The 27,925-nt window shown below is 34.1% G+C and overlaps 1 protein-coding gene across 36 annotated transcripts; it reads left to right on the forward strand.

Annotated features, from left to right (window-relative positions):
- Positions 1-27,650, forward strand: LOC131076428 (disease resistance protein TAO1). Of its 36 annotated transcripts, XM_058013729.2 has the most exons (31): positions 1-610; positions 3,852-6,517; positions 6,649-6,708; positions 9,474-9,622; positions 12,744-12,822; positions 12,997-13,128; positions 13,389-13,480; positions 13,648-13,746; positions 14,099-14,143; positions 14,288-14,422; positions 14,540-14,603; positions 14,858-14,940; positions 15,115-15,246; positions 15,349-15,439; positions 15,519-15,623; positions 15,815-15,948; positions 16,635-16,810; positions 16,908-17,086; positions 17,241-17,297; positions 17,392-17,474; positions 17,795-17,891; positions 18,066-18,197; positions 18,458-18,549; positions 19,069-19,152; positions 19,259-19,392; positions 19,831-19,914; positions 20,033-20,154; positions 20,264-20,354; positions 25,831-25,964; positions 26,885-26,969; positions 27,066-27,650. In XM_058013729.2, exons 1-2 carry the CDS (start codon positions 399-401, stop codon positions 6,508-6,510), a joined length of 2,871 nt encoding a protein of 956 aa, XP_057869712.2. In that variant the 5' UTR covers positions 1-398; the 3' UTR covers positions 6,511-6,517; positions 6,649-6,708; positions 9,474-9,622; positions 12,744-12,822; positions 12,997-13,128; positions 13,389-13,480; positions 13,648-13,746; positions 14,099-14,143; positions 14,288-14,422; positions 14,540-14,603; positions 14,858-14,940; positions 15,115-15,246; positions 15,349-15,439; positions 15,519-15,623; positions 15,815-15,948; positions 16,635-16,810; positions 16,908-17,086; positions 17,241-17,297; positions 17,392-17,474; positions 17,795-17,891; positions 18,066-18,197; positions 18,458-18,549; positions 19,069-19,152; positions 19,259-19,392; positions 19,831-19,914; positions 20,033-20,154; positions 20,264-20,354; positions 25,831-25,964; positions 26,885-26,969; positions 27,066-27,650. The 36 variants fall into 36 exon arrangements, 35 of the variants coding, with proteins under 35 accessions (XP_057869712.2, XP_057869616.2, XP_057869662.2 ...); XM_058013633.2 differs by adding an exon at positions 16,274-16,491 and having other exon boundaries at positions 16,908-17,474; XM_058013679.2 differs by adding an exon at positions 16,372-16,491 and having other exon boundaries at positions 16,908-17,474.
- The last annotated feature ends 275 nt before the right edge of the window (positions 27,651-27,925 follow it).

Raw genomic sequence — 27,925 nt, forward strand, 5'->3', positions numbered from 1 at the left:
TTATACAAAGTAGCACCGGATTGCCTGCTAGGACTTCGATTTCTATATAGCTGTTTCGGTTCAATCCTCTCTGCCATTCTTTTCTGTTACAACTCTTAACATGGAAGATATCAAGATTGAACAATACATGCCTTCCACATCTAAAATTCCTTTCCACAGCGGTAAGGAATATCATGTGTTTTTGAGTTTCAGGGGAGAATTGAGAGACTCTGGTTCATTATCTCTATGAAGCTCTCACTGCTGCCGGACTAGATGTCTTCGTAGACAGCCACAAATTGGAAAAGGGAGAAATAATTGAGTCGAGCTTGGAAAGGGCAGTGAAGGGCAGTGCCATACGCATTCCTATATTTTCACAAGGCTATGCACAGTCTGCATGGTGTCTCAGGGAGGCCGCAACAATGGTGAACACCAAGGGCTTGATCATTCCTCTGTTTTATGATGTGCTTCCAACTCATGTCAGATTTCCTCTCAAGGAATCCAGTCCGTACAAGACTGCATTTGAAAAGCATTATGCCCAATCATACCATAAAGGAGCAGATATTGATGGATGGAAGGATGCCCTTCACCAGATCTGTTCTCGGTCAGGGTGGTCCATGGATTTAAGTGGAGGGTAAGTAACAAAACCTACCTTCTATCTATAACTGCTTGCTTTTCTATACAAAGTAGCATTTATTTTAGGATAGGGCAGTTATTTTAGTAATAGGAATTTATGGAATGGATTTTTATTAGTTGAACCCAAAGGATGCTCAACAAAAAAATCAGTTATTTAAGTAAAAATTTTTAGTCGAACTATTACAACAAAGAAAATTACTTTTTCAAAAAAAAAAAAATATTAGAAGTTTAAACTTAATTCAATTATATCTTAAAAGATAGGATTTCTTATTTTATTTTTAATTAAAAATATTTATTAGAATTAAATAAACTCACAAATATCTTCATAAGATTGAGGTTGAAGCAACATGTTATATGTACATACTTAGATCTCTAGTTGTATGTGTAGGAGAAACATGCATGAGGGCATCTATTGTGAAAATTTTCATAATAGTGAACAAAACAAGTTATAATGTAAATTCAAAGGGCTAATGATACTAAACTTGCTATAAACATTGCAGTAAATCAACACATATACATGATTAACCAAATATATGATAGTCAAAATATTTAATAAAAGAATCAAACAACTAATTTTTTTTGTAGTTTAAATTGATTTATGCTGAATTCATAGATCAATAGAAATCGTACACATAAATAATTTTGGATACATGTGCAGTTGTGTATATACATAAATATTCTTATTATGTAGACCATATTGTTTACAAATCCTTAGCTTTGCCAAATATATTGAGAGTCTATATAGTTGTTTGCGCACTTTTTGAAGCTTTGTGTGCATTTTAGTTTACATCTAAAATATAAAATTGTAAAAGATTTTTAAGGTTGGAGATATAAATATGCATATATATGACTATGCATTTTTAGTTGCATTTTAACATATTCTAGTTTATTCCTACTTTTGTTTATTATTATTTTTCAATAGATGTAAATAAAATTCATTAGTAGTATATAAGATTCTTTGTTCATTTATGGATGACTAAGGAATGTTGTAAAGTTTCTTGATTCTTAGAATTACATTCAAGTAAAATTAAAACTAGATTGGTGGGATCTTATATGGAAGAATTATTATGTTTTGTTAGTTGTTTCGTATTTAACTCCCAAATTTATAGTTGCATTTGCTAATCTATTTAATTCTTCACTATGTCACCAATAGAGCAAGGCATTGATACTCTTTTGATAATTAATCAATTTTTACAATGAATACACCCTTTATTCTTTTTAAATTATTGGAAGCTACGTCCTATTAGTATGCATATACTCATTAGTACTTATGCCAAATATTTTATAGATTATTCTAAATTATAAATTATTAAAAGCTACGTCCTACTAGTATACATATACTCATTAGTACTTACATATGCCAAATAGTATTTAAGCTTCAATTTGATACCTATCTTTAGATAGTTATGCATATTTTGGATTTAAAATAAATTGGACATATTTAAAATAAGTAGACAAATTTCAACAAGGAACACACCCATAATTTAATTTATATAATAAAGAGGATTCCATTTGGATAATTTACTTAATTGAATTTTCTAAGAAATGATGTTTAAAATGCATGAAATTGTATTATTGAAGTGCTAAAATTTTAGGGTCTAATTAGACAAGTGTTTTATTATTTGTAAATTAGTTATCATTTTATTTGGTTCAAATATATGCATGTATATTTTAGACACAACACTAAGATGCATGAAATTGTTTCAAGAGATCAAAAAATGACGCTTAAGGTGTAAGAACTATATTCACTGCAATGTCAGAATTTTAGGGTCTGATTATAAAAGTGTCTCAATATTTGCAAACTAGTTGGGTTTTACTCTGGTTGAAATATGCACTTGTAGATTTGATCTTCCAATGTGAACTTGAACTTGTATTCACGCAATTAATTGAAAATTGTTTGTCTTGGTCATTTAATATCTAAATTCAGTAATGATTGGTGATGTTGTACACACATTCAAGGAATTTGTTGAATTTTGAATATCATGTTCCCCTTTGTTAGAGCCCTTGTGTATGGATTCAACAATTTTGGAACAATGATTGACACCAACAATATCACATGCAATGGACCAATATGCTGATATAATGTCGCATGGATATTCTCATTAATTATCCAATGATTCGTAGGTCATCCTTGTGATTCTAAATAAACAAATATCTCTTTAAAAATAATAATGTAAGACAAATATATATTAGGTCAGTTCACAATAGCTAGTAAAAAGGTTGTCAAATAGGTCAACAATATCTAAATTTCAGTTTTCAATTTTAAAAGGTTAAGGGTCAACTTTGGACATGAACAAGGACTTGGATGAATTCCCTATTTGCATATCCAATCTAAAGTATATCTTTAATGATTTGTAGGTCATCCTTGTGATTCTAAAGAAACAAATATCTCTTTAAAAATAATGACACAAGACACATGTAAACACAAATATATATTAGGTCAGCTCACAATAGTTAGTATAAAGGTTATCGAATAGCTTAACAATATCTAAATTTCAATTTTGAATTTTAAAAGTTTAAGGGCCAACTCTCAACATGAAAAAGGACTTGGGTGAATTCCCTACTCGCATATCTAATCCAAAGTATATCTTTAAGATTCGTAGGTCATCCTTGTGATTCTAAATAAACAAATATCTCTTTAAAAATATTAACATAAGATACATATGAACACAACATATATATTAGGTAAGGTCACGATAGCTAGTAAAAAGGTTCTCCAATAGTTCAACAATATCTAAATTTCAATTTTAAATTTTAAAAGTTCAATGGTCAACTTTGGACATGAAAAAAGACTTGTATCGATTCCTTACTTGCATATATGTAATCCAAAATAATAAATGATATATTTAAAAATCAAACTAATCATGAACCAAATTTATATTAGAATATTTGGAAAAATTGTCAATAGACCTTTCATTTGATGAGTACCAAGGAAAAAATAAATATATTATTTTTATTGTTACAACTCTATAACTCCCATAACATATGTTCTAATAAATTTATTATAATTAGTATAAATCTATTATTGAATGTTAAATTATTTTTAACATTAACTTGTATTTCTCGCTTGCGCTTTCATAATTTATATAATAATGTTTTTTTATTTTCCAACTTTTCTCTTCCACTTGATATGTTTTCATACTTTTGATACCTTTATGTCTTTTACTGCTTTTGCGTTTTGTAGCCTGTTTTGAGAACATTAATTTAAATCTTCTTTTAATTAAATCGGCCATGTGCAGCTCTGAAGCGCAGCTAATAAAGACTCTAGTGAATGACGTGATTAAGACATTCGACAGAGTGCATTTCCAAGTTGCCAAGCACCCTGTGGGACTCGAAAGCATGACCGACCATCTCATTCACAAATTCAAACTCAATTCAGAGGGAGGTGTGAATAAAGCTCTCTATAATCAAGTTTCTGCTAAATTTGACGCTGCATCTTTTGTGTTTAATGTCCGCTCTACTGCTGCAGAATTCCTGGGCCTCACAAAATTGCAGAAAAAAATTCTAAAAGATTTAGCCAATCATGATGGAGAAGTGGACAGCGTTGAGGAGGGCATATCTTTGTTCAGGCATCGTTTGAGACAAAAACGTGTGCTTCTCATTTTAGATGATGTGGATGGTGTTGAGCAATTAAATGCTTTGGATGGGGATTGGCTGGCCCCTGGTAGCGGAGTTATCATTACTTCCAGAGATAGGCACATTCTCCATCATGCTGGGGTCTCATCTGAATGCATTCATGAGATGAGTGGATTATTGATAAATGAAGGTCTCCGACTATTTTGTTGGCACGCCTTTCTCAGAGAACTTCCAACTCCCACTCACAAAGATCTGTCAGAAAGAATAGTGGAGGCTTGTCAGGGGCATCCTCTTTCGCTGGAAGTCATTGGATCCTTGTTGTATGATAAGCAGAATGACCCAGATTGCTGGACAGAAGCCTTTCACAACATTACTCTCCACCCAGGCATTCATGAAAGACTCAAAATCAGTTATAATGCTCTTACTGAAGAGGAGAAAGAGATATTTCTCGACATCGCTTGCTTCTTCATTGGTGAACACAAAATGCTTCCCATTGTTTTCTGGAAATCTTTGTATAAGACGGTACACACAGCTGTACATAATCTTTCCCTGAAGTTACTAATAAAGATTGATGACAAAGGTGTGTTTGATATGCATGACCATTTGCGAGATATGGGGCGAAGCATAGCAGCTGAAAGAGAGAGAGAATGTACCCGGCTATGGAATGCAGATCATTTAAGCAGGGGAGTATCCAATAACAACAATTTCTCTCGCCTTCGACTCAACGGAGGTAATTCACAACGATTTGAGACGTTGTACGGATCAGTTCTTAGATTACTTCACTTGGAGAATGTGCCCATTGCCGGTATCACGCGAGCCATGCTTCCTCCAAGTTTGATATGGCTACGGTTGCAAGATTGCAAGAAGCCATCTCACTTCAGTCTTATGCGTAACATGTGGCGCTTTGCAATACAGCGGCCATTTCACTTCAGACCTGTGGATTTGAGAATACTGCAAACAGACGGGAATATTTCCAACCTCCAATATTCTCTTTCTTACATTCTTGGCAACCTCTCACAGTTACAGCATTTACAGTTGAGAAACTGCAGAAAATTAAATAAGCTCCCTCGTACCATTGACAACTTGTCAAAGCTGCAGAGTTTAGATTTGAAACAGTGTACAAAGTTAAAGAAGCTCCCTCTTACTATAGGCAACCTATCACAGCTGCAATATTTAGATTTGGGATGGTGTACAAATTTAAATAACCTCCCTGATACCATTGGTAATCTATCACAGCTGCAGCATTTAGACTTGGTAGGGTGTAAAGATTTAAATAAGCTCCCTGATACCATTGGCAACCTATCACAGCTGAAACATTTAGGTTTGGGATGGTGTACAAATTTAAATAACCTCCTTGATACCATTGGCAACCTATCACAGCTGCAGCATTTAGATTTGGGAGTGTGTAGAAAATTAAATAACCTCCCTGATACCATTGGCAACCTATCACAGCTACAGCATTTAGACTTGGGAGAGTGTACAAATTTAAATAACCTCCCCGATACCATTGGCAACCTATCACAACTGCAGCATTTAGGCTTGAAATGGTGTACAAATTTAAATAACCTCCCTGATACCATTGGCAACCTATCACAACTGCAGCATTTAGACTTGGGAGAGTGTACAAATTTAAATAACCTTCCCGATACCATTGGCAACCTATCACAACTGCAGTATTTAGGCTTGAAACGGTGTACAAATTTAAATAACCTCCCTGATACCATTGGCAACCTAGCACAGCTGCAACATTTAGACTTGAGAGGGTGTAGAAAATTAAATAACCTCCCTGATACCATTGGCAACCTATCACAGCTGCAGCATTTAGACTTGGGAGAGTGTACAAATTTAAATAACCTACCCGATACCATTGGCAACCTATCACAGCTGCAATATTTAGATTTGGGGTGGTGTACAAATTTAAATAACCTCCCTGATACCATTGGCAACCTATCACAGTTGCAACATTTAAACTTGGCAATATGTACAAATTTAAATAACCTCCCTGATACCATTGGCAACCTATCACAGCTGCAGCATTTAGACTTGAGATGGTGTACAAATTTAAATAACCTCCCTGATACCATTGGCAACCTATCACAGCTGCAACATTTAGGCTTGATAGGGTGTATAAATTTAAATAACCTCCCTGATACCATTGGCAACCTATCACAGCTGCAGTATCTAAATTTAATTAAGTGTACAGGTTTACAATACTTCCCTGATACCATTCGCAAACGAGTAGAGCTGCACGAACTTGGCCATCAACTACAAATAATAACATCAGTGAGGAAGACTCTTATTGTTGGGTTGGAAAGAGATTGAAGGTGAGGTAGGTACACTTCAAATATGTGATAAGATATAAGTGGTGTTATTTTCTTTTATTTAGAGTAGGAGAATATTAATACAAACTTTTTTCGTTTTCCTAATTTGACGCATTAGTGTTTGGTGATGACTTTGCAGAGATGCAGTCAAGGTTGGAAGTTGGGAGGTTAAAGCTAACCACTTTTATGATGACCAATCGTAAGCTACTTTTTCAGTTTATTTCTATGGGAGAGTAAATGTTAGGGTATATTTTAGATTTATTTTAGTTAGATTGTTATTTTTTTTCATATTCATTAATAATAAAAATTATATGTTTTTTAAGAAATATAATAAAAGTGTTATATATATAGGATATCTAAAAATTTTAAATGAAGTATACTTATAAATTTTCTAACTTAAATTTTTTTATAAAATTTAATAATTTATATCAACAATATTTTTTATATTTATTTAAATTATTATTTATTTTTTATTATTTTATTTTTTGTTAATTTTTTTAATATTATATATTTTTGTTCTTTATTGAAGATGAATAGTAGTAGAGAGATCATATCTTACAAAAATAAAATTATTTATTTAAATTTTTATATAATTATGTTTTAAATATATGTATAGATAAATGGGTTTGAGAGTTATAAAAGTTTTAAAATCGCTTTATTTATAATTCAATAGTTATTAATATAGAGAAACATTCTACAATGGTAACAAGGGGCATAATGTAATGGTACGAGTGTATTAACAAACACTTTTATCTTTAAAATCTTAAATGTGATAGTCATTCTCATTCAAAATATCATTATTTTTAATAGACATTATATTTCTAAAATAAACAATTAATAAAATTTATCATAAATAAAATAGTTTGAAAGTTAAATAAAATAACCATAATTGAATATATCATAGATTGTTTTAGAGAGATTTATTCAAGATGTCTATAGTAGTTTATTTTTTAGTACTTTCTTCTTATGGAAATTAAAAAATACAACACATGAAAGTAATTATAAAATAGTTAAACTGGCAAAGTGTGACTTTAATGAGGTGTGGACCTTGGAGATGTTGCTATTTGCAATTGGTTGAATGTTCCTCTTTAGGGAGATGACCCTTCTCTTGAAGGGAGGAGTGGTAGGCAGGTCATGTAGAATAGATGCAAACATCCTTTGTGGAATATAAATCGAGAGGGTTGGTGGATCCCTCCTCAACAGTTTTGAAAATTAATATTGATGGCTCTTCTTGGGGCAATCTTGGTCATGCTAGAATACGCCAAAAGAGAATTAATTTCTACTATTCTTGATTGAAGGGCTAGCAGGCATATCAATTTCAAATTAACTACTACTATTTTAAGGGCTAGCAAGTGAATTAATTACTGATTAATAAGGGGGGCTTGACTAGGGCTAGGAGGCTGATTGTGTGCATGTACAGGGAATTCTAGTTGATGGGTGGGGGGTGGGTGGTTCTCCGAAGTTCTCACCACCCGACAACCCCGCCCTCCCCCCCTCTGCCCCTTCCCAACTTATAGTTATGGTAGGGGCAAAATCATTGAAAATCTTGGAAAAATAATAGACACATGGTGCGACTGATGGCTGGTATTACGTATATAAAGGATGGATAGATGGGTGATGTTGTGCCCCAGGCCGCCGAGCCTCTTCTTTCTTCTATTATAAGGTTCTTCATATGAATAATTATATGGAGGAGGCTCTCTTAATTTTCTATTCTGTAGAGTGATGTTGTATTCTTGGTTGGAAAAGGATTATTTGTGAATTCAATTCTCAAGTGGCGGTGACTCTATTGCACAAGTAGGGGCTAGATGATGTCAATTGGCATTTAGCTTTGGGTATTAGATGGATTCTCAGGTTGCGTGGCTCTTTGAAATCTTTTACTTTTATTTGCATTCCTAGGGAGTGGAATAGAGTAGTAGATTGTCTAGCCAAATGGGCTTGTGATCAAATGTATAGTTCGAATATTGTAGATAGGGGCCAATTATCTTCAGAACTATTTCACCTGTTGGATCAGTTAGTGGATAAAGACAAGGTTGTATAGTGCTCTTTTCTTTGTTGGACAGTTGGCCCTTCTTGCTTTCTACTTCTCTTATTTTGAATAAATTTTTACCCCTCTATTTAAATAAATAGTTAAATAAAATGAGATATGTTTGAATATTTTAGAGTAGTTTGTTGGAGGGTTTGTTTTGCTAATACAAAAGTAATTATAAGATAGTTAAATAAAAAAAGGCATGTTTAAATACATTGGAGCATTCTATTAAAAGATTTATTTTACTAATACCTTATAACGTTCACGTAATTTCAACCAATTCATAATTGCCTTCTTATTTTGTACATATTCTATTATCTTGTTAACTTTACATTTTGCATGGAGTTGAGAAGTTTTCCATAAATTAGAGGTCATAGATGATGTGATTATGGGCCTAACAATTGTAGATGGATTAAAATAGTCCCATTTGTATGGTGAATTTTTTTCAAGAAAAAGCTATCCTCTATTTATAAAAGTGTATTTGTAGGTATTCAAAAGACTAGTAGAATTATAAAAAATAGTTATAAAAGAACAAACATGCTTGATGCACAAAAAAATAAGATCAATTTATAAATATTTTTAATAAGAACATGTGCTCTTAACTTATTTTGTACAAAGATTACAAACACAACGAACATAACATTAGCCAACACATAGACCTCCTACTTCTATTGTTTATCTGCTATCGTTCATAGTGTATATTTGTAAACTGTTTTTTAAAAAGGAAAGATGCATGACAATAATCAATACATAAAAAGATAAGAATAGCTGTCAAAAATTGAAAAGATTTAATTAGAAGATCATGAAAGATTTAAAGCGAAGGAGAGCTCAAGTAGTTTTGGTAGCTTGGGAATGAAGGTATAACTCTCACATCATCTCTTGATTGGAGATGTAATTTTTATTTGATTACTGGTATTGATGAGTCTGAATTTGTGCAGGTAGCAATGAATATGGGTGATTTTATGTCTTGGAGATTGGCTATAGTTGGGTTGAAGAAGAATGACTCATGGGAATTGTTACCCTTGTTAGAAGGAAGAAGAGATTGTTGCATGTAAATGAGTGTTCAAGAAGATGATCAATTTACGTGGTAATGTTGAAAAGTACAAGGCAAGATTGGTCGCAAAATGATATTCTTAAGTTATGAGGATAAACTTTCATGTGCTTTTCTTCTAGTGGCTAAGTAGACATCTATTGAGTTTGTGTTATTAGTAGCATCAACTTTTGATTTAGATTAGGTAAGAGATGTTGATAGCAAAAGATTCACTAGTAGATGTGTTTAATTTACTTGGTGACTTCATTAGTTGGATGAATAAGTGACATTTTGTGGTCAATTTTTACACTATGGAGATTGAGTACATGTTTAGCTACTAATGCTTGTAAGTAGGTCATTTAGCTCAATAGTTTTTTTTCATATGTAGGGAAAAATAAAGGAGCTATCAATTTTTTTTTGGATTATTGCCATATATTTGGAAAAGAACCCAAACTTTCATGCAAGGTCAAAGTGCAAATATGTTTTGTACCATTTTGTTTGTGATTTGGTAGAAAATGGGAGGGTCATGTTGAAGAAAGTTGACACTTTGCAAAATATTACAAATGAGAAGTTCAAGTGGTATAGTAAATCTATCATGGGTCTCGCTATCCCTACCAAATACTTCATAGTGTTGGTATTCCATTTGATATTGCAAGGTGTTCTACCAGTGAAAGAATGTTAGGAAAGTTGTCTCAGTCTTAATCCTAATGATAAGAACAAAATAATGTAATTGTTGGACTCCACCATAAAAATTAAAAAAAGATCTCTAGAGGTCAATTTAGACACCAAAAATATCAAAATGGGTCTTAATTGGGGCAAGTAGTTTATGACGACGCCAACCTGTTTCAGATCTACAATTTTCAAAAAGGGAGCTTAATTGGCTTCTCATATCAAAAGTTATACCTTTCAAAAGTTGGGCATCCCACATTAGAAATGTAAGAACATCTATAACATATAAGAACACTATAAGGGGTACTTATACTTGTTGACCAACTTATGATGGATATTATGAAACATCGACAAGTATCTTTGAATGGAGATAATGGAGCCAAAATGGAGCACCCAAGTTGTTGAATGGATTATGATGAGTTTATGCCAAATGGAAGGAATGCATTATTTTTAGCTCGTGTACTCATCTTAGAACTTGGGTATTGTATTATTTATGATTTTAAGTATTCATTTATTTGAGATGGAGGTTTCATGATGAGTTTTGTAGATACCTTTTTATTACCAAAATTACTCTAGATATCTTATTGGTGATATTTTTGTAAAGCTTTAGTCTTTGCAAGCGTATTATAACCATTGATTAATGAATTATTCATGATTTTTTTTAATGTGAAATTTTATTCCTAATTTTTTTTCATATATAAATTATTATGTTATGACAAATTGTTTTATATTTATTTTCTTATAACTATACAATCAATTTAATTTTTATACACACCTCTGCTCTTAAATTAATGTAAGAAACTTATTTCACATATTTAACACTTTTAAAAAAATTGTAAAAAATTGAAAGTGGAAAACTGATTGTAATTATATGCTTACATGTTAAATGCTGACCAGTCAAATGCCACCCATGCAAATGTTTCCTCATTAATCAAAAATAGAACTTGAAAATGTTTGAGTTTCTTTTGACATCCGTACAAATAACAAACTTCCCATATTGCTATGAAGTCCCCAAACTAGAGTATCAAACAATTAGCAAATTGGCTTCGCGTACACACTGTCATGTAGATCCACATTGCACTTAATTCTAAATCACAATTCTTACAGATTTTGAAAATAGAGGAAAAAATACATAAACATAGAATGTTTTCCCACACAGTTAAATAGAATGTTTTCCCACACAATTAAAACTTTATTCAACTTCCAGAAAAGGTTACACTTTGCGGACTATTCAAATTCATGTAATAACACCTAACATGTACTGGGTGATCAGGTGCGTCCTTGTGGACCCCTAACCGCCCCAATACTATCGCATGTTTAGAACCCCACGCACGTCTTAGCCCCTCTCCCCTATATGAGAGCAAATAATTTGTATATGGTATGACAGTACAACCCAACTAATAATTTCCATATTTTTATTCAAACTTTATTCAAACTTTATTCAACTTCTAGAAAAGGTTACATTGGAGCCTCTGAAACTGATTGAAAACAAGAGCATGCATTACATGCATCATTCTCCCAACTCATTGAAACTAGCAGATAAGCGATGCAAACAAAAACTATTAGGCTCATGCATCACCTGTCAACAAAGCTGCTCCTTAAAGTGATGCACATCATCTTTTCCCCAAAGGATGAGTAATACCCTAAAGAAAGCGGGAATGATTTGTCTCCTGCATTGCACAATCAATTTTTGATTTTGTGCATTGCAGATAAGGATCTTTCTTACTGTGTAGGTACTTATAAGAATTACATTGTTGTATATGGGAGAGCAACATACATTCTTTAGAAATCTCAAGAAAGAGGAGGCATTCTTGCATGGAAATTATCTTCAATCTCAACTATGACATTGTAACCTCAGAAAGGCAAAATAACATTTATCACCGCATTAAGTCAAAATATCAAATCCCATACTTTTCCCGTTTATGCCAACATTCTCCTGTTTTAGGATATATAAAGATTCATTATCATTCTATGCATAGAGTGCAAATTGGGGATCAACATTGCCTTGATGAGAAATTTAATGCTTGTAAGAAATTAGGAAACTGTGTCTCATTCAGTTTACCATATATCCACTGTTTTCTTCGGATTTGCTATATCAAATGGTGTCTAATTGCTTAACAAAGATTTTGTAGCATTACGAATCCCATTCATTTCTTAGATTTCCTTTCAAGCTTTAATCTAACTATATGAGACTCCAACTAATTTGCATTCTAATCCAACATTTATCATTAACAAAAACATATATATTATTCAATTATCAATATGGTCTTCCATTTCTATATCTTTGTGGTTATCATGTTCAAATGTCTGTGTAGCATAGGTCACTGGGTTTATGTTATCGTGCACGTTTCTTGGCTGATATTTTCTGTTTTATACTTCCCAATTTCGTGAGCCTTAAAATCATGCAATATCTCATTTTTTTTGGTTGTTGCTATCATTTTTTTCAATGTATTTTCTGCAGATGAATTGGATGGCTTAACTTCTAATGAATTGGATGTATTTTCTGCAGATGAATACTTGGTGGATGAAAACTTAGCTCTTCCTATAACTGTGCTTTGTATGAACTGCATGCATAAATTATTTGGAAGGTATAATTATTTGATTGTTCGTGTGAACTACTTAGGACTTCAATTATTCTTCATATATTTTGCCTAAGGCCCTAAATAAATATGTTTTGAGTTTTGAAGTTCGGTAAACGAGTGGATACTCTTGCTGAATGTTGCACATTGTGATCAACACCGTTTCTGTATGCAATTTTGTAGTGGGTGGCTGCAAGTGCTTATGATATGATGAGAAAATGGTTTGAATCTGTTTTTCCAAATTCCAAGATACAAGTTGTAATTGCTCCTCCATTAGGAATAACTGGGAGTCTTGCTTTTCAGCTAAGCTCTGAGGTTTGTTGTTTGCCTCATTTTTCACTAAATCTGCATCCTTCTTATTCTATTGTCAAATAGTTAGTCTGTCAAACTTATGAGTGCAAGACTTTGAGGTTTGAAAGATAACGCCATTTAGAATCTTTCCTCTTGAAGTTGCTTTGTTTCTTTGATCAAATGCACGCATGTACTTGGGACTGAATGATTATGTAGATGCTATATTTTGAATATAGAATTGCATGACCTCATTTTGAGCCAGACCTGCTTACTTTGCCCCACAGAAGAAGATACCAATTGGAATCCAGATACCGATTGGATTCATGCTCCCGCATTTATGGGAGATATTGCAACTCTAGCTACAACACAATGATTGGTTCGTAACATTTGCCTCATGTTCTTATTCTTTCTCTTGAAGTTTCTTTATTTCTTTGATCAAATGCACGCATATACTAGGGACTGGATGTTTATGTAGATGCTATGCTTTGAGTATAGAATTGGATGACATCATATTAAGCTTGACCTGATTACTCTGCTCCACAGAAGCAAGCACCAAGTGGCATCAATCGTGTTCTAAGCAACTTCTAATTCCACTAGGATCGGCATTTATGGGAGACATTGTTACTCTAGTGACAAAAAAATGTATTGGTTTGTAACATTTCCTCTTGTAAACAATTTTTCTTGCGTGAATTTTGTTGCTGGAAACTTTAATGTTTACCACCTGACATTTGGACCTTAGTCTAGCCAAGTCTTCAACGCGAGAATGTCTTATTTTAGCAGCTAATGGATGATGTTTACAACAAATTAGCACGATTATGATGGACGTGTATTAACTGATTTGATTTCCTGGCTATTAATGTTGTAATCTATTGGAAAATGGAAAGTATAGGTTGTGTGGATAAATGGTCACCTATCTCTGAACATATATTAGGATGGAATGTTTTCATCTTTCTAGTTATCTTTGCCTACATGATTTTTGTTTTACTTTACGTAGGTAAAAATGAAACTTGCTCGGATGACCATATAGAAACTCTTTGAGGTATTTGGGACAAACCATTCCACAAGATTGTTGTAGCGGTAACTAGAACCAAATGTTTATCCTAATGATGCTTAATGTTGCAAGCAAAAACCATAAGATCATTTATATACTAAGCTGCATCTAATTGTTGTTCTTCCTGTACAGATAGAGACCACGTCAAGTTTGGCAACTACACTGCCTGTCCCATTGCCTACTCCAAAACTGGCTGTGCAGTTATCAGCAGTAGAAAATATTCTTGCTGAATGGTGTATATTATGATCAGTTTTCAGCAGTTATATGGTAAACTGAATGAGATCAGTTTATTACTGTGTTGCATTTTGACAAGAATATTATGTGCAGTTATCAGCAGTTTAACCATATAACTGATACTTCACAATATGAATCTGCTTTTTCAAGATACAGTGTTTTAATTGCTTCTTCATTACGTATAACGAGGCTTACTTGTCAGCTAAGCTCTGAGGTTGGTTGTTTGCCTCATTGGTTGTATCAAGTTTCCATCCTTCTTATTCTTTTTGTCAAATAGTTAGTCTGTCACTCTAATGAGTGTAGGACTTTAGGGTTTGAAGGATAACCCCATTTAGAATCTTCCCTCTTAAAGTTGCTTTGTTTCCTCGATCAAATGCACGCATACACTTGGGACAGAATGATTATGCTTTGAATATAGAATTGTATGACCTCGTTTTAAGCTTGACCTACTTACTCTTCTCCACACAGGCTGACACCAAGTGGCATCAATCCTGTTCTATGCAAGTTCTAACTCTACTGGGATCTTCTGCGTCAATGGTTACTGCATTTATGTGAGATATTGCGAATCTAGTGACTACGCAATGTATTGGTTTGTGATATTTCTTTTTGTCAGTATCAGTTCTATGGTTGAATGCTCATCTATCTCTGAACAGATACCATGATGGAATATTTTTTTCCTTTCTAGTTACCTTTACCTACATGTTTTTTCTTTTTACTTTTCGTAGGCAAAGCTGAAACTTGCATGGATGAAAATAGTAGGGACTATATAGAAACTCTCTGATGGTCTTCGGGACAAACCATTCCACAAGATTGTCAGCGGTGTTTTGGAAACTTCATGGTTAAGAAACCAGTCTCTGGTGAAGCATCTAAGGACCTCTTTGATAAATGAAATCTCTTGCTGGGAGTGGGAATAATGATAAGTTTGATAGTATCACTTCTAATTGTTAAGTATTCTGCAGATTCACACGACACCAAACAAAATATTCGAAGTGCTGTACAGAGACCTTGCATCAATTTTCTTCATAAATATGTGAAGATTCGAATATGCAGGTATGTTTTGGCTTATTTTTAACACCTCCTTTAAGTTACTCTGCAGATGATTGAAACTCTTAGTCTGATTTTGATACAGTTCATATAGACCAGCTAAGATTGTATCTACAACGTTCCATTCCCTACCGAAGAGCTCTATCAACGAATCACTGACCCCTCTTTAATCAGCCAATCATTAATCCAGGTACGACTTACTAAATTATTTTCAATAAAAATCTACAACTTCAGAACCTTTACTCCTATACACTTTACTAGAATCTAGTGAATCCTAACAAAATGTCCTTGATTTTTTATTTTATAATTATGTTTGCTTTTGTGGAGGCTGAAGAAAGTTCACAGGCATAGCCAACCCTGATAATCATGTCTTTTTTTTAGAGGCTGAAGAAAGTTCACGGGTATAGTCGAGCCTGATAAGCATTTCTTCTTCTGTAGAGGCTGAAGAAAGTTCACGGGTATAGTCGAGCCTGATAATCATTCCTGCTTCTGTAGAGACTGAACAAAGTTCACAGGTATAGTCAATCCTGGCTTTCATTTAATATAAAATTCCCTTAGGAATTAGTTTTTGTAGAAGAAAAAATTGAATTAATGTTCACTGTGCTATTCAATTTAATATTGAAGAGGATAAACTATAGAATATCAGTTCAATTTATTTTTAGTTCAACTTCATATGGATCTTAGTCCAGTTGTACATTGCATGTGTTTAGGGATCTTAGTAAGATTTGATACAACATTTCAAGTTGCAGTTCATGTGGGTCAGCTATGATTTGAACTTAAAAATTTCTATTTGTTAATTGAGCTATTGACTCTTCATTAAACAACCCATCGTTGGTCCAGGTGTGACTATTTCCAATATACCCCTTTAAGTCACATTATTGATTATTGAGACTCTTAACCTGACTCTAATACCACATGCTCACTAAATCATGAAGCAGCTAATATCTAAACCTAGGAACTTCCATTTTTTGCTGGAGTGCTCCACCAGCTGAACTTCTATGTTCTCTGTAATTCAAAGCTGAACTTCTATGTTCTCTGTAATTCAAATTTTAATACAGGTAGTTATGAAGCAACACTTTTCTTATTCGAATTTACACTTGAGATATAAAGTTACAATAAAGAAACGTAATTAGCTTATTTTGTTCCCTTTGAATTTTTCTTTAATTTATGTTCTTCTGATGCATATTAGTTAAACTCACAGGTTAGTTCAGGTGTGGTTTATTTTCAATACCTTTCTTAAATCATTGCTGACGTGCTGGGACTCTTAGCCTGATTTTGATACCACATGTTGAAATACAACTTATATATCTAAATGGTACAACTTATATATCTAAAATCTTCCATTTGCTGTTGGAATTACTGATCCTCATGATCAAGGTATGACATTAAGAGCTTTTACAGTTTTACTCTATACACTTTATTAGAAGCTAGCGAACACCACAAGCTGTATCTAAAAGTTGATTTTCCTGTACAGATGGAGACCATTTGGGAACTACTCTGCCTAATCCAAGACTGACTGTGCAGCCATCAGCAGTTAAAAGTTAAAACTAATGAAAACTCTGATGACGATCTGGAGAATGTAGAAGATGGTGATTGGGACAATTTTCAGTGTTTTCCAGTCTCCACCACAGTAATGTCTGAAGACACGTATTGGTATGAACCAATCTCAGAAGATTCAATTCCAAAAAGGGAATTGATTTCCCAGCTGAAGACTGATGATTTTTAAGACATTTTGATTAATACTATTTGTAGCTAACAAGTCAAATTAATCAGAATGATGGTCATTCTTTGATCAAACAAATTCCAGATGAAAACAATCCAAAGCCAGATATAACTGGTGCAGAAGAATTGAAGGATGGATGAGGTCTCATTTTGTTATTCTAACAAAATACCTTAACATATGCAATTGTAATTCTGCTATTGTGGGTCGAAATGACATGTGAGGACATGTTTGACAGAGTACTTGCAAGATCAAGAGTTGTAAGAAATGCTCAACAAGATTCAAGGATCCATTTCGAGATCATGTCTAAATTGTAGAATCGTAGGTTTTTCTACCTATGGATTAAGTTACATTTTAAATTTCTCAATCCCTTTACACTCTCCTAGTAGATGGCATTGTCTTTTCTCAAATTTGTTTTGTAATTCTTAATTGACTTATAGGTCACTGGGTTTATGTTATCGTGCACGTTTCTTGGCTGATATTTTCTGTTTTATACTTCCCAATTTTGTGAGCCTTGAAATCATGCAATATCTCATTTTTTTTGGATGTTGCTTTCATTTTTTTCGATAATGCTATTCATGAGGAGACCATATTCAGATGGCTTAACTTCTAATGAATTGGACGTATTTTAAATGAACCAGGTTCTGAATTTTCCGCAGATGAATACTTGGTGGATGAAAACTTAGCTCTTCCTATAACTGTGCTCTGTATGAACTGCATGCATAAATTATTTGGAAGGTATAATTATTTGATTGTTCGTGTGAACTACTTAGGACTTCAATTATTCTTCATATATTTTGCCTAAGGCCCTAAATAAATATGTTTTGAGTTTTGAAGTTTGGTAAACGAGTGGATACTCTTGCTGAATGTTGTACATTGTGATCAACACCGTTTCCTTATGCAATTTTGTAGTGGGTGGCTGCAAGTGCTTATGATGTGATGAGAAAATGGTTTGAATCTGTTTTTCCAAATTCCAAGATACAGGTTGTAATTGCTCCTCCATTAGGAATAACTGGGAGTCTTGCTTGTCAGCTAAGCTCTGAGGTTTGTTGTTTGCCTCATTTTTCATTAAATCTGCATCCTTCTTATTCTATTGTCAAATAGTTAGTCTGTCAAACTTATGAGTGCAAGACTTTGAGGTTTGAAAGATAACGCCATTTAGAATCTTTCCTCTTGAAGTTGCTTTGTTTCTTTGATCAAATGCACGCATGTACTTGGGACTGAATGATTATGTAGATGCTATATTTTGAATATAGAATTGCAAGACCTCATTTTGAGCCAGACCTGCTTACTTTGCCCCACAGAAGAAGATACCAATTGGAATCCAGATACCGATTGGAATCATGTTCCCGCATTTATGGGAGATATTGCAACTCTAGCTACAACACAATGATTGGTTCGTAACATTTGCCTCATTTTGTTATTCTTTCTCTTGAAGTTTCTTTATTTCTTTGATCAAATGCACGCAAACACCAAGTGGCATCAATCCTGTTCTATGCAAGTTCTAATTCCACTGGGACCTGCATTTATGGTAGACATTGTGACTCCAGTGACAAAAAAATGTATTGGTTTGTAACATTTCCTCTTGTAAACAATATTTTCTTGCATGAATTTTGTTGCTGGAAACTTTAAAGTTTACCACCTGACATTTGGACCTTAGTCTAGCCAAGTCTTCAACGCGAGAATGTCTTATTTTAGCAGCTAATGGATGATGTTTACAACAAATTAGTACGATTATGATAGACGTGTATTTAGTGATTTGATTTCCTGGATATTAATGTTGTAATCTATTGGAAAATGGAAAGTATAGGTTGTGTGGATAAATGGTCACCTATCTCTGAACATATATTAGGATGGAATGTTTTTATCTTTCTAGTTACCTTTGCCTACATGATTTTTGTTTTACTTTACGTAGGTAAGGATGAAACTTGCTTGGATGACCATATAGAAACTCTCTGAGGGTATTTGGTGCAAACCATTCCACAAGATTGTTGAAGCGGTAACTTGAACCAAATGTTTATCCTAATGATGCTTAATGTTGCAAGCAAAAACCATAAGATCATATATATACTAGGCTGCATCTAATAGTTGTTCTTGCTGTACAGATAGAGATCACGTCAAGTTTGGCAACTACACTGCCCGTTCCACTCCCTACTCCAAAACTGGTTGTGCAGTTATCAGCAGTTAAAATATTCTTGCTGAATGGTGTATGTTAAGACCAGTTATCAGCAGTTATACGGTAAACTGAATGAGATGCAGATTATTATCGAGTTCCATTTTGACAAGAATATTAGGTGCAGTTATAGGCAGTTTAACCATAGAACTGATACTTTACAATATGAATCTGCTTTTTCAAGATAAAGTGTTTTAATTGCTTATTCATTACGAATAACTGCGTGGCATGCTTGTCAGCTAAGGCTCTGAGGTTGGTTGTTTTCCTCATTGGTTGTATTAAGTTTTCATCCTTCATATTCTTTTTGTCAAGTAGTTAGTTTTTTACTCTAATGTGTGAAGGACTTTGAGGTTTAAAGGATAACCCCATTTAGAATCTTCTCTCTTAAAGTTGCTTTGTTTCTTTGACCAAAGGCACGCATACACTTGGGACTGAATGGTTATGCTTTGAACATAGAAATGCATGACCTCATTTTAAGCTTGACCTACTTACTCTGCTCCACAGAGGCTGACACCAAGTGGCATCAACCCTGTTCGCAAGTTCTAACTCTACTAGATATTGCGAATCTAGTGGCGACGCAATATATTGGTTTGTGATATTTCTTTTTGTCAGTATCGGTTCTATCTCTGAACAGATACCATGATGGAATATTTTTTTCCTTTCTAGTTACCTTTACTTACATCTTTTTTCTTTTTACTTTTTGTAGGCAAAGATGAAACTTGCATGGATGAAAATAGTAGGGACTATATAGATGGTCTTCGGTGCAAACCATTCCACAAGATTGTCAGCGGTGTTTTGGAAACTTCATGGTTAAGAAACCAGTCTCTGGTGAAGCATCTGAGGACCTCTTTGATAAATGATAAATGAAATCTCTTGCTGGGAGTGGGAATAATGATAAGTTTGATAAGATCACTTTTAATTGTTAAGTATTCTGCAGATTCACACGACACCAAACAAAATATTCGAAGTGCTGTACAGAGACCTTGCATCAATTTTCTTCATAAATATTTGAAGATTAGAATATGCAGGTATGTTTTGGCTTATTTTTAACACCTCCTTTAAGTTACTCTGCAGATGATTGAAACTCTTAGTCTGATTTTGATACAGTTCATATAGACCAGCTAAGATTGTATCTACAACGTTCCATTTGTAGAATTTTGAACCTGACCTATCCTCTCTGAACCAACTGATTAGCAAACAATAACAGCAAAAAGAAGAAAAACACCAATATCTTTATTGAAGCTTAATTAAAAAATTACATAGAGGCTGTATATATAAAGAATTTGTAGTCTAGAAGAATAAATAATAACTGCAGTTCTAAATATATTCCTAGCTTTGCATGGAAAGCTACTAAGGCTCTCAAACTAAAAAAAGCAAACTACTCCCTAAATTAAGAATACAATAAGTGCATGCACAACATACTTTATTTACTAAAAACAAACTCATGCAAAAAGCAAAACTAAAAATAGTCCTAAGGATTCATGCATGCTGGAGTACATGCTTTATTTGCATGAATAAATAAAAAAACTATTAACTAAAAATAGCTTATGCATGGTGATGAATGGATAGCTTCATGTCCAAACTGGAGTTGCATGGAGCTGCATGCTAGAGTAGCATCACTTATCAACATACTCCCCCTTGATGCTGAGAGGGCTGACAATCTTATCTCGTAGTGCTATAAACTGAGCTTTCGCAACCGCTTTGGTGAATATATCTGCTAGTTGATCCTGGGTGTTGATGTGCTTCAATTCAACATCCTTCTTTTGCACCAAATCTCGTATGAAGTGATATTTCAAATCAAAATGCTTTGTTCTGCTGTGATGAACTGGATTCTTAGCTAACTTGATGGCACTCACATTGTCACAATAAATTACTGTAGGTTGAATTTGTTTTTCTCCAATTTCTTCCAAAACTTTTTTGAGCCAAAGGGCTTGTGTACCTGCTGAGGTAATTGCAACATACTCTGCTTCTGTAGATGAGAGGGCAACAATACTTTGTTTTTTCGAGCTCCAGGTAATCAAACCAGAACCAAAAGAAAAATAATTTCCAGATGTAGATTTACGGTCATCCATACTACCTTCCCAATCTGAATCACTAAAGCCTACAAGATTGAACTTTTCAGAAGAGTAGTAATGAATACCAAAACTTGAATTCCCTTTCACATACCTCAAAATCCTCTTGGCTGCCTTCATATGTATTTCAAATGGATTTGTCATATACCTTGAAACAAGTGAAACTGAATAAGCAATATCTGGCCTTGTGTGGGTTAGAAACATCAAGCTCCCCACAATACTTCTGTAAGTTGTCTCATCAACTAAATCAGCACCATCATCTCTACATAACAAATCTCCATGAGCACTTGGAGTGGAGGCAGGGTTACAATCAGTCATATTAAATTTCTTCAGCATATCCTGTGCATACTTTGTTTGACAAATGAAAATCTCATCCTTACTTTGATAAACCTCCATTCCTAAAAAATATTTCATTAGACCAAGATCTTTCATCTCAAATTCTTTCATCATAGCAGCTTTGAATTCATCTTTCATCTTAGAACTACTACCCATATACAAAAGATCATCAACATACAAACTTATGATGAGAATATCAGTACCTTCTTGTTTGTAGTAAAGGGTAGGATCACTCTTACTTCTTTGGAAGCCATTCTCTTGAAAATATCCATCAATCCTGACATACCACACTCTTGGTGCTTGTTTGAGGCCATACAAAGCCTTCTTCAACTTGTAGACATAATTATCTTTTCCTTCCACTTCAAAACCTTGTGGCTGCTCCACATATACTTCCTCTTCTAAGTACCCATTCAAGAAGGCACTTTTTACGTCCATATGATGTATGCTCCACTTCTTCTGAGCTGCTAATGAAATCAACATTCGTATGGTCTCTTGTCTTGCTACTGGTGCAAATGTCTCTTCATAGTCAATTCCATATTTCTGTGTGAAGCCTTTAGCAACTAATCTTGCCTTGTGTCTTTCAACACTCCCATCACTGTTAAATTTGGTCTTGTAGACCCATTTGGTGCCAATCCTTTTTTTGTCATGTGGAAGTTCTGTTAACTCCCAAGTGTCATTCCTGTGAATGGAATCCATCTCTTCTTCCATGGCTTTCACCCAAACTTCATTAGTACATGCATCTTCAAAACATGATGGTTCAAAATCAGCCTTGGCTAATAAAGCAAAATTCGCTGTCTCACCTATTGGGTTTTCTTCATGTACTTGATTTCCACTCTTTTGGTAGATATCACTCAATCTCTTTACTTTCCTTGTAGAACTTGGAGAAGAAGCTGGACTTGAACTTGGTACTAAAGTACTTGATGAAGGATTGCTTGGTGCAGTTAAACCACTAGATATATAGAAACATTAAATGGCTGTTCATGATCAATATCAGCAATTATATCATCATTCAAAATAGATTTTGGCTTCTCAACATGGCCTTTTTTATGACCATAAACTCCCCCCCTTCATCAAAAATCACATCTCTTGAGACAATAAGCTTATTAGTGAGGGGATTATACAATCTATAAGCCTTGCTTTTCTCACTATACCCAATAAAAATACATGACTCACTCTTTGCATCTAACTTCTGTCTATTCTGATCAGGTACATGCACATAAGCCAAACAACCAAAAACTTTGAAATGATTAACATTAGGCCTTTTACCATACCAAGCTTCATAAGGAGTCATCTTTTCTAGTGCACTGGTGGGCCTACGGTTGAGGATGTACACCACTGTAGCAACTCCATCTCCCCAATAAGAATTGCTCAATCCCTTGGTTTGTAACATGCACCTTGCCATTTCAACCACAGTACGATTCTTCCTTTCAGCTACTCCATTCTGTTGAGGTGTGTATGCAGTAGTAAGTTGCCTCTTGATGCCATTAAAATCACAATAACTTTGGAAAGCCTTTGAGCAAAACTCTCCTCCACGATCAGTCCTTAAACATTTGATCTTGCACCCTTTCTCATTTTCCACAAGGGCTTTAAACTTCTTGAATGTATCCAAGGCTTCATCTTTGGCCTTCAAAAAATATACCCAACAATTTCGTGAGTAATCATCAATAAAAGTAATGAAATATGATGACTTACCCAAACTCTTAGTCTGCATAGGACCACATATATCCGAATGAACAAGCTAAAGTGGGTGATGAGCCCTCCATGCATTTCCCTTTGGAAACTTTTCTCTTGCATGCTTTCCTTTAGCACAACCTTCACAAACCTCCTTGTGTTCCTCAACCTTGGGCAAACAAGAAACTAATGCATGTGAGGTTAGAAACATCAAATTATGAAAATTTAAATGCCCATACCTGAGATGCCATAACCAACTTGAATCCTCATAAGCCATATTTGTCAAACTGTTGTTATGTTCATCAAACCTCAAAGGGAACATCCTATTTCTTGTCATAGGAACAACAATGATCACCCTATTATCCTTATTCTTATCATAGATAGTACAAGTCTTATTCTCAAAGACTACTTTATAATTTTTCTCACATAGCTGCCCAACACTTAACAAATTGTGCTTCAATTGTGGAGTATAATAAATATCATGAATACTCTTTATACCTTCTTTTGTTTGGACCTCCATAGCTCCTTTGGGAACAACCTCCAATGATTTATCATCACCAAGCTGGATCTTGGATTTGAAACTTCCATCCTTTGTTGAGAACAACTTCTCATTCCCTGTCATATGGTTAGAGCATCTAGAATTTAGGTACCAAACATTTTTACTAGTATTTTCACCCTTGGCATAAGATAAAAATAAGTGATCAGGAGGATTGTCACTACTTTCTTGAGCATAGTTAGCATTTTTACCTTCTTTCAATCTGCATTCTCTTTTAAAGTGGCCATACCTATTACAATGGTAACATTGAACATTTCTCTTATCAAATCTGCCTCTACCTCTTCCTCTGAAACCACCACTTCCTCTTGAGCCACCTCTTCCTCTACCTCTTGAAGAATTTTGGCTTTGCCCTTTACCTTGGCCTTGATTGATTTTGGCACTACTGCTGCTTGTATCTTCATCTTTTGTGATTAGCAATTTAGAGGAAAACGCTTTCTCTACACCTTCAAAAGAATCTTTCAATCTTTCTTCACAAGACATCAGGGATCCAACCAATTGATCAAACTGTAGTTTTGTCAAATCTTTGCTTTCTTCTATGATTATTGCTACATGATTCCATCTGGGTGTCAAAGATCTCAACACTTTTTTTATCAAAACTTCATTGCTTACAATTTCCCCAAGTGTAGCCATTTTATTGACCACATCTTTGGCTATGACATAATAATCACTTATACTTTCAACTTCTTACATCTTCAAATTATCGAACTCTCGCTTCAATGTCTGAAGCTTGACCACTTTAACTTGATCACTACCCTGGTAAGCTTCTTGTAGAGTCTTCCAGGCATCTTTGGCAGTTGTTGCTCCTGATATTCTTGGAAATAAGCTCTTATCAAGAGCTATCTGAATGTGAAACAAAGCTTGAGCATTCTTTTTCCTTGCTTCCTTTCTTGCTGTTCTTTCATTGGCTGTAAGGGCATTCCAATCAGTTGGCTCTTCATAACCTGATTCAATAATCTCCCACAAATCTTTTCCAATCAAAAAGGTCAGCATCTTAATGCACCAATAATCATAATCATTCCCATCAAATTCTGGAACGGGCATATGGTTAGAATTCGACATGATTAACTTTGGCGAAATTCCAACAATAAAACTTTAACCCAAAACAATTTTACTTGCTCTTATACCACTTGTAGAATTTTGAACCTGACCTATCCTCTTGAACCAACTGATTAGCAAACAATAACAGCAAAAAGAAGAAAAACACCAATATCTTTATTGAAGCTTAATTAAAAAATTACATAGAGGTTGTATATATAAAAAATTTGCAGTCTAGAAGAATAAATAATAACTGCAGTTCTAAATATATTCCTAGCTTTGCATGGAAAGCTACTAAGGCTCTCAAACTAAAAAAAGCAAACTACTCCCTAAATTAAGAATACAATAAGTGCATGCACAACATGCTTTATTTACTAAAAACAAACTCATGCAAAAAGCAAAACTAAAAATAGTCCTAAGGATTCATGCATGCTGGAGTACATGCTTTATTTGCATGAATAAACAAAAAAACTATTAACTAAAAATAGCTTATGCATGGTGATGAATGGATAGCTTCATGTCCAAATTGGAGTTGCATGGAGCTGCATGCTAGAGCAGCATCACTTATCAACACCATTCCCTACCGAAGAGCTCTATCAACGAATCACTGACCCCTCTTTAATCAGCCAATCATTAATCCAGGTACGACTTACTAAATTATTTTCAATAAAAATCTACAACTTCAGAACCTTTACTCCTATACACTTTACTAGAATCTAGTGAATCCTAACAAAATGTCCTTGATTTTTTATTTTATAATTATATTTGCTTTTGTGGAGGCTGAAGAAAGTTCACAGGCATAGTCAAGCCTGCTAATCATGTCTTCTTTTGTAGAGGCTGAAGAAAGTTCACGGGTATAGTCAAGCCTGATAAGCATTTCTGCTTCTGTAGAGGCTGAAGAAAGTTCACGGATATAGTCGAGCCTGATAATCATTCCTGCTTCTGTAAAGACTGAAGAAAGTTCACAGGTATGGTCAAGCTTGGCTTTCATTTAATATACATTTCCCTTAGGAATTAGTTTTTGTAGAAGAAAAAATTGAATTAAAGTTCACTGTTCTATTCAATTTAATATTGAAGAGGATAATCTATAGAATATCAGTTCAATTTATTTTTAGTTCATATGGATCTTAGTCCAGTTGTACATTGCATGTGTTTAGGGCTCTTAGTAAGATTTGATACAACATTTCAAGTTGCAGTTCATGTGGATTAGCTATGATTTGAACTTAAACCTTTTTATTTGTTACTGGAGTACTCTTCGTTCATGTGGATTAGCTATGATTTGAACTTAAAACTTTGTATTTGTTACTGGAGTGCTCTTCTACCAATTGAGCTATTGACTCTTCATTAGACAACCCATTGTTGGTTCAGGTGTGACTATTTCCAATATACCCCTTTAAGTCACATTGTTGATGTTTGGGACTCTTAACCTGACTCTAATACGACATACTCACTAAATCATGAACCAGCTAATATCCAAATCACATTGTTGATGTTTGGGACTCTTAACCTGACTCTAATACGAGATGCTCACTAAATCATGAACCAGCTAATATCCAAACCTAGGAGCTTCCATTTGTTGCTGGAGTGCTCCACCAGCTGAACTTCTATGTTGTCTGTAATTCAAATTTTAATACAGGTAGTGATGAAGCAACACATTTCTTATTTATGTTTACACTTGAGATATAAAGTTACAATAAAGAAACCTAATTAGCTTATTTTGTTCTCTTTGAATTTTTCTTTAATTTATGTTCTTCTGACAGGTTAGTTCAGGTGTGGTTTATTTTCAATACCTTTCTTAAGTCATTGTTGAGGTGCTTAAGACTCTCTAGCCTGATTTAGGTGCTTAGGACTCTCTAGCCTGATTTTGATACCACATGTTAAAATACAGCTTATATAGACCAGCTAAGACTACAATCTATGATCTTCCATTTGCTGTTGAAATGCTCTATCAATTACTGACCCTCATGATCAAGGTGTGACATTTATAACTTTTACAGTTTACTCTATACACTTTATTAGAAGCTAGCGAACACCTCAAGCTGTATCTAATAGTTGATTTTCCTGTGCAGATAGAGACCTTTTGGGAACTACTCTGCCTACTTCAAGACTGACTGTGCAGCCATCAACAGTTAAAATTGATGGAAACTCTGCTGACGATCTGGACAATTTTCAGCGTTTTCCAGTCTCCACCACAGTAATGTCTGAAGAGACGTATTGGCATGAACCAATCTCAGAAGATTCAATTCCAAAGAGGGAATTGATTTCCCAGCTAAAGGCTAATGATTTTCAAGACATTTTGATTAATACTATTTGCAGCTAACAAGTCAAATTAATGAGAATGATGGTCATTCTTTGATCAAACAAATTCCAGATCAAAATAATCCAAAGCCAAATATAAATGGTGCAGAAGAATTGAAGGATGGATGAGGTATCATTTTGTAATTCTAACAAAATACTTCAACATATGCAATTGTAATTCTGGTATTGTGGGTTGAAATGACATGTGAGTACATGTTTGACAGAGTACTCGCAAGATGAAGAGCTATAAGAAATGCTCAGCAAGATTCAAGGATCCATGTCGAGGTCATGTCTAAATTGTAGAATCGTAGGTTTTTTTTCTACCTATGGATTAAGTTACATTTTAAATTTCTCAATCCCTTTACACTGTCCTAGTAGATGGCATTGTATTTTCTCAAAATTGTTTTGTAATTCTTAATTGACTCTGTTTATAAACTGTATGTATTTGCTATTATTAATTGATATCATTTTATAGTAGTGAATTTTGTATACACATTACTTTTATTTTAGTTTTCTGTATATAATGACAAATGACTTTAGTGAAAAGTTAGGATCATGTCTGTGGAAATGGCTATACAAACCCTTGAGATGAATCAAACATCTATTATAATGTATTAATAAAATATGAAAG

Source organism: Cryptomeria japonica, chromosome 10, assembly GCF_030272615.1.
Source record: "Cryptomeria japonica chromosome 10, Sugi_1.0, whole genome shotgun sequence".
NCBI lineage: Eukaryota > Viridiplantae > Streptophyta > Pinopsida > Cupressales > Cupressaceae > Cryptomeria > Cryptomeria japonica.